The sequence below is a fragment of the Lipotes vexillifer genome, unplaced genomic scaffold (assembly GCF_000442215.2).
Source record: "Lipotes vexillifer unplaced genomic scaffold, Lipotes_vexillifer_v1.1 scaffold496, whole genome shotgun sequence".
Lineage (NCBI taxonomy): Eukaryota > Metazoa > Chordata > Mammalia > Artiodactyla > Lipotidae > Lipotes > Lipotes vexillifer.
Genome location: NW_006786690.1, coordinates 7,760,255 through 7,768,074, shown reverse-complemented (window position 1 = coordinate 7,768,074; position 7,820 = coordinate 7,760,255). Strand labels below are relative to the sequence as shown.

General features: G+C 54.5%; 1 protein-coding gene across 1 annotated transcript in view; it reads right to left on the bottom strand.

Moving 5' to 3' along the window:
• IFFO2 (intermediate filament family orphan 2) overlaps positions 1–6,847 on the bottom strand; it is a 46,902-nt gene extending 40,055 nt beyond the window's left edge. The window contains exon 1 of the mRNA XM_007459252.1: positions 6,192–6,847. Coding sequence (XP_007459314.1) covers positions 6,192–6,847 — 656 coding nt within the window. The remainder of the gene's footprint in view (positions 1–6,191) is intronic.
• Positions 6,848–7,820: the final 973 nt, after the last annotated feature.

Below are 7,820 nucleotides of genomic sequence, written 5' to 3'. Positions count from 1 at the left end.
AATGCCCGATGCAAGAAAGTCAGAGGAGAGCAACATATCCTGACCCTGAGGGAACAACAGGGCTGCCTCCTTCCCTGTCGTGGGCCTCCTGCCATCTGTGACCTGGGAAATAAACGGAGCACCAACCCGGTTGAATCTCATCAATGTGATCGAAAGCCAGGACTCCACATGCAAAGTCCACAGCCTCTGGTATCACTGACACATGGCATGTTCAAATCAATTCCCTTGGAAGTCCATGCATCTCTTAGCAGCAAAGGATGTGTGCAAGTTCTGGGTCTACCCTTCTATGTCTTTCAAATACCGACACGTGTGGGGATGCAGCCACGGGCTTGGAGAGAGAGCCTGAGAGCGCACTTGTGCATGCGTGCGTGCGTGCGTGCGTGCCTGTGTGCGTGTGTGTGTGTGTCTGTGTGTGTGTAAGCTGGTGGGGCCCAGGGGCCTGTATCCGGTGGCCAAGGCAAAAGCCCCGCCTCAAATTCCTGGGAGAAGGAATCTTCAGAGTCAGCTGTATCCCTGCTTCCTGCTTCCTGTTTCCTTTTCTTTTCTGGGACCTCATTCCCCTCCTTCTCGCATGAGGCTCTGAAAAGCCCTCCCAAATTTGTTCCCAAAGAGTCTGCCAGACTAACCCAAGAGACTTGGAATACTGAGGAGCTAAATGAAGGCGGGGTTGGGGTTGGGGGCAGGGGCCATGTTTCTTTTAAAGGAGGTTGGGGGAAAGGGCAGAGGGTGGCCAGAGATTCCTGGAGGCACAAATCAACCACTAAGAGTAGGAAGAACAGCCTCCTTAGATGCTGGACAAAGAAGCAGCCCTTTCTCCCTCTGCCCCCAGCACCATCTCTGGCGCCTTCCGCAGGACAGAGAGTGACGATGGGTCCTGAAATGGATGTGTCAGTCCAGCGCTGTGCTGAGAAATCCTTGTAAATGAAGGGAACAGATATTGCAGGGGCGGGATGGGGCGGGGGGAGGGCTCTGGGATGGGGGACGTCCTGGGAGCTTCATGTGCCTTAACACATGACCTTATTTACTCCTTTCCGATCCCTAGGGGAGTTATTCTCCCTCTTTTACAGAAAGCAGTGTCTCAGGAAGCTCAGAGAGGCCAAGCAATTGCCCATAGTCACACAGACAGCGGCAGAACCGGGATTCAATCCCTTTTTCCACCATCCCAAGCTGCCTCCCAGGAAAATCAGAAATAAAGAATCCATATCAGCAGCTTCGGAAACAATGGAAGTGGCAGGGAACGAAGCCCTCTGACCAGCTTTCCAGGGCAGTCTTGTGGCTTTGGGGCACTTAGGGGCCAGCACCCACCTGCTCAAGGGCCTCCCAGCCCATGACGGGAAAAGGCAAGGGACGCTCCAGCTGGCTCACCCACCAGCCCTTTTTGGAGCCCTCCATTCGGGCCAACAGCCCAGCCGCTTCCGGCTCATGATCAGAAATAGCTGTGACAAAAGTCCCGCCTATCCCTGAAAGTGGCTTTTTAAAAAATGCTTAAAGGCAGACACATAAAAAGGTGGAGAGAATTCTGCCAAGCCCCAGTGGAAGGCAAATGATGCGGGCATCACCTCAGCGCAGGGAAGAAAGCTCTCAATGGCAGACAGAAGTTCTGCCTGGCTCGGCTTTGTGGGTCAGCTCCCTCTGGGCCTCAGTTTCCCCAACTCTAAAATGAAAGTATTTAGCTGAATCAGCGATTTCTTTCTTTCTTTTCTTCTAAACTGTAAAACCCTGGTTTCCAATCGAATCTCCCTCCGAATATTAATCTGAGAATCATGAAAGTGGAGCTGCTGTGTTTGATGTTGGCCAAAGCCCCCTGGACTGTTCCCAGAATCACCCAAGACACCCTCTTCTAGACTCCAGGGCTCCAAAGAGTCCACTTGCAAACCACTAGGCTAAATGATCACTGTGGTCACCCTGGCTCTCAAACAAAGCTCCAGGGGAAACAAACCAAGACTTTCAGGCTGACTGGAGTCAGGAGCACAGACACTCAGCAACTTGCAAGGGGAGGCAACAAAACCAGCTGGTTCCAAACCACACGGGGCCTGAGGCAGGAGAGGGGGAGGCCCGGAACAGAGAAAGGCCACACTGTCATCTCAGGAGGCAGAAAGAGCAGCCCTGAACTGGGCCCCTCCAAATCACAGACCGAAATGTAGAGCAAGCTGGCAGGGATCACCTAAAGGAAGCCTGTTGTGTATAGGTAGGGGACCTAAGGCTCAGAGAGGGCAGGAATTGGCCTGAGGTCATGCAGCGCCTAATGGTAGAGCCAGACCTGGAGTCTGGGTCTCTAGGATGCCCATTTAGAGAACTCTCTGCCTGTCTAAAGTTTATCGAGTTTCAGTAGGAATCTCCCAGGGAAAGGCCCCCCAGCTTGCAAACTCAGAACAGGATATTTTGGTGGCACTGCATGGTGACAGGGCAGAGATGTTTGTTTTGGTTTTCAAATCAATGCTTGACAACCTTGTCGGCTACAGTTTCAGTGACCACATTTCCCTCATGGTAAAGAGCTCAGAGCTGATTAGACCAAAAGGAAACCAAAGCAGGAGTGATCGGGGCCAGGGCCCAGTCACCTCAGGCCAGGGGCTCTGGTTTGGGTTGGTATTTCCAAAGCACGGATCCTGTAGCACTGACAGCACACAAGATGATGGGACGTAGCACACAAGTGACTTTTTAAATTTACATTTTATTGACTATGTATGTGAATGGATACACAAAATGTGGTCTACCCATACAGTGGAATATTATTCAGCATTATAAAGGAATGTACTGCTGATATAAGCTATAGCATGGATGGACTGCACAAGCATCATCCAAGTGAAAGAAGCCAGACACAAAAGACTACATACTGTATGACTCCATTTATATGAAATGCCCAGGAAAGGCAAATCTATAGAAATAGAAAGCATATCAGTGGTGCCTGGTCTGGGGTGGGAACAGGGATTCACTGCAAAAGGGCAGAAAGGATCTTTTTGAGATGATGCAAGTGTTCTAAAACTGGATTGTGCTAATAGTTGCACAACTCAGTGGACTGGCTAAAAATCATTGAATTGTACACGTAAAATGGGAGAATTTTATGATATGTAAATTATACCCCATAAGGCTATATGAAATATGTTACATAAGTAATAATATGGATGGTGGGACATGAATATGGCCACAGTTCATGGAGGTGGAACCCCAAAAGTCCCCAGCTTGGAGAACACTGAGCTATACAACCCAGGTTGCCCTTTGGAGATGCAGAATGAACATCTCCAAGGCTGCGAGTTCCTCCAGGTGGACCAGAGGAAACCCTGGAACCTCTCCTTTCCCGGCACAGGCTCCTTCTGTTGGCCACCGCTTGGGGTTCCATGCTAGACATCCTGGAACGATCTGAAGCCTTCAGTGGCCAAGAGCCCAGGTAAACACCTTGGTCTCATTCTCTTATGAACAGGAGATCAGAAGTGCGCAGGGAGTTCAAACTCAGATTTACATATTGTCAAGGCTGGGAAGACCCTTTGAGATCATCTAACCCAGTGGTTTTTAGGCTTTTCAAAAAGCTGATCATATGCCTGCCCTCTTCCCAAAAGAAAATTCTTATGATAAACCCAAATACAGAAACAAGTAAAAACAGAATGTTACTTGTATAAATTTATATTGTAGGCTCAATGATATAACAGCTACTTATTCTAAATTCAATCCATGAGGTTGATGAGGCTATTTTGATCCATTAACATTTAGAACTGGGATTATGGATGACAGGTCCACCTTCGCTTTAATTCTATCTCTGGTTTTGGCTACAGAGTATTAAGAAAATCCTGACTCACACAGATTAGTAGCTACAAACGGGACCAGCTTTAAGCAGTTTGCTTTGTAATCTCAGAGTACTCTTCTGACAAAGAGAAGGCAGGGGAAGGCTCTAACTTGAGGCCAAGTACTAACAAATCAATGTTAAGTAGACTTCCGTGAGTTAACAGTAAGAACTCAAAAGTGACTGAGCACACTTTTATGACCATTTCAACATTTTTAAAATATTAACTTTTATTTAATATTCAAGGAACTGCCTAAGGTATCTCTGAGGCAGCTGGGGGCTTCAAGGACAGTTCTAGACCACCCTCCTCTCACTTTTACAGATAGGGAAACTGAGGCTCAAAGAAGGGAGTAAACTTGCTTTGAAAAAATCCAACTTGAGCTCTGAATCAACTCCAGAAAAGATGCGTCTCCCCAGTTTAAAAAAAAAAAAAAAAAAAATGGGGAAAGAGAAGGTACACACTCACCCCAGAAGGGCGGGAAGAGAGACACCCACACTCCACCTGTCTCAGCAGCACCCATGTCATTCCAGGCCAGTGCCAGAAGCTGACATCACACCCCACACCCTGGGTGCAACTTGAACAGGGCATTGCTCAATGCCGACCCATCTCCCTCTAAGATTGGGCACAGTTTTTTCATCTCCTTAGTAGCCAGGTCCAAAAAGCACACACACAATAAAACAAACAGCGCAAGCCTGGGGCATGACGACACAATCAACAGTGGCAGACAGAAGGGCCCATCCCTCCAAGTTTCACCACGGAGAGCAAGTGCCTGTTTCTCTGCCCCACCCCAAGGAAGCTGCCCACTAGGGGCAGAGAGGTGGACCCCCCATGGCGAGGCACCAGGCCACTCTCAAGTCCTCAGGAGAAACAACCAGCCCAGAAGAGTAGCTTGCTCCCCGCCGGGTCCAAGACCTACCCCCAGGAAGCCAGGCCCTGCATGAGAGACCTGAGACTCCAGGCAACTGCTCCCTGACAGCTTGACAAAGCCGATCATCTTTAATAATGTCAAGTTGATTACTGTATACCTTCCAAAAAGCATCACCAGCCTACTCACCCCTTGTGCAACTGTGGATGGATTTTATTATTCCCATTTCTCTGATAAGTAAACAGGCTTCCGAGTGGTTCAGTGACCACTTGGTTCAGCCAGTGGTTCTCACAGGCAGGTAATGGAGCTGGCACTTGAATCCCACCCAGTGGCCAGCCTGCCAGTAGAGGAAAAGGAAGGAGACCCATGCCCAGCTCTCTGTGCTCACGTGAGCACTAGGACTCGAGGAATGGAGGAAAGATGCTTCTCAGTGCATCCTCCAAGCCCTGAAGTTCAGAGCCACAGCTCCCAATGCAGAGTTGCCCATGCCTGGGACAGCAGAGGGCCCTGCCCCTATCCAGGCCTGAGATGCTACAGACAGACCCCTCTACTCTTATCAGAAGGCCGATTTGACAATACTGTCAGCCAGGTTGCAGGCAGGAAGCAATGTCAGTTTCCCAGCTAGGGAATCTGGGCTGGGCAGGAAGGTGCTAGCCGATTCAGCAGGCAGTCTGTGCCATACTCCAGCCAGAGACAATGGTCTGGGTCCATTCGGTGCCCAGTCTTCCAGCCTAAGGTTATCTCCTTCTGTGGGCCTTTAGGGCTGAGTTTGCTGGGGTCCAAAAAACCATGAGAATTGGCGGTGGGGAGAAGAGAGGTGGAGGTAGCTGTTTCTAAAAGCTCGTGGCCAGTCTGATGTAGGTCTGGTTATCCAGCCCAGCCAGCTGGACCTTACAGAGCTGGAGCAAGACAGCAGACCCTGGCATCAGTGGACAGATCCAACCATTCTTAAACACATGACTTTTAAACACATGACTTTTTAATTCAAGGAACAAGAAGCCAGTGGATTACTTAAGAGTTATTTCTTTTCATCCATTGACAGAGGAGAGCCCACCTCCTACATCCTTGGGAAAATACCTAAGCTGGAAGACAGACAAGCCAGGTGGTTCACATCCTGGCTTCACCACCTATTAGCTTCACCACCTATTAGCCAAGCCATCTTAGGCAAGTCACTTGCATCTCTGTGCCTCGGTTCTCTCATCTACAAAATGAGGATAAGAATGCCCCACACTTTGCGTTGCCATGAGGAATAGATGAGATCACGGAAAACACCAATGGTCACTATGTCACTTAGAAAACAATGTGCCTGGTCCAGTGACGGAGCGGAGGTGTCCCCCACCATAGTTACCGCCTGCTCCCATTCTTGGAACTAGATAACTGCGTTTTCCAAGCGTGTGTAGGGCGTTCTGCAAATACAGCTTCCAGCCCACCTGCCAGGACCAGCTGCCGCCCCCGGCCCCTCCCGAACGCACACATTCCTTGGCCGCGGAGACAGGGAAGACCCCCCCCCCCGGCCGGGAGTGCGGGGGCAGGAGCGGGGCCCCACTCACCTCCGCTTGTACTCGTCGCGCTCGCGCTTCACCTTGGCCAGCACATTGTAGAGCGCACGGATCTCGGGCGTGATGGTGTCGATCTGCACACCCACGCCGTCGGGGTGCACCCACGACACGCCGGGGCCCTGCACGGTCTCCACGCCGCCGCCGCCCGTGCGCCGCACCTGCGTGTAGCTCCAGATGGTCCCGGGCAGGCGGCCGTAGTGCTGCGGCTGCGAGCCGCCGCCGGGGGGCAGGCCGCCCAGGGCCGCGGCGTTGGCGTTGGCTCCGGCCGCCGCGCCGCTGCCGTGCCCGCCGCCGGGCGCGGGTGGCTGCAGCAGCTCGGGCCCGGTCTGCACGGCCTGCTCGCGGGAGAAGGTCTTGTAGCGCAGCCTCCGCTCGCGCTCGCTCTGCTGCTGCTCCAGCTGCTTCTCCAGCAGCCGGTTGCGCCGCTCCAGCTCGTGCACTTTGGCCAGGAAGCAGCGGAAGCGCACGTTGAGCCCCTTCAGTAGGTGAATGTTAGAGCCCAGGTCGTCCCGCAGCGCCGCCGTCACCGGCGATGGCCCTGGCCCGGCCCCGCCGCCGCCACCCGCGCCGGGGCAGGTCCCCCCGGCGCCGCTCGGCGGGCAGCCGAAGGCCAAGGCCATCTCCCCGAATATCAGCGAGTTCACCATGCGCCGGCTACGCGGCTCAGGGACCCGGGCCCGCGGCTCCAAGTGCGGCTCCAGCTCCGGGCAGGGCTCCCGGCGCGGCCGGGCCAGGGAGGGCGCAGGATCCAGCGCGACCTGCCGGGCGATTCCAGATGCGCGCCAGATGCGGCCTCCGCAGAGACGGCGAGCCGGACCGCCCCCGGATGTGGGCGCTGAGGCGAGGGACTGGGCTCGGGTCGCGGTGGAGGCCGCGGCGGCTTGCGCGAGGTATCGAGGATCGCTGGTCCCGGCGCCGGTGCTGTCAGAGACGCTGTGGAGGCTCCGCGGTATTAGCGCGCAGAAGACTCTCAGCCTGCACTGCCCCTCTGCGGCGGGCCCCGCCCACTGCAGACACAGGCCCAGCTCCCAAGCTCGCCCCGCCCACCCCGCCCTCCTCTGCGGCGCTCCCAAAGCTGGAGGCAGGGTCCCCGAGGCCCGCAGCGCCGGGCCCCGCCCACGGCCCCGTGGATCCTCCCATTCCCGGGCTCCACCGTTTTCTCGGCTCCGTGGACTTGCTGTCTGCAGCTTTGGCTCCGCCCAGCTCCGGGCTGGACCACTCCCTCCCCTGCGCCGGGTCCAGCCCTCCAGCCCGGCTCGGATTCTTTGCCCGGGGACACAGACCGCAGAGCTGCACCAGGCACGCGGTTAGGTGGAACCGCCGCAGAGGCAGCCCGGCCTCTTAAAGGGACAAGCAGCCTCGGCAGCGCTCGTTTCCCCCTTTAGGAAGTCCCCTCCCCCACGTCCTCTGTCAAGGAGACCCCGCTTCTCTTCCACCCCACCCCAACTCCCCGGCCCCAGATTACCACGAGGTGAGGGAGACCTCGGCCTGGAAGAACCGGGGGACCAGAGCCTCCGAAGGTGCATCCGCACCCCACCCCCACTCCAGCCTGGGGAGGCCTAGTTCGACCTTCCCAGGATAAGGCAGCGTTTCCAGCGGCAGGTCCCCCACGCGGTGGAC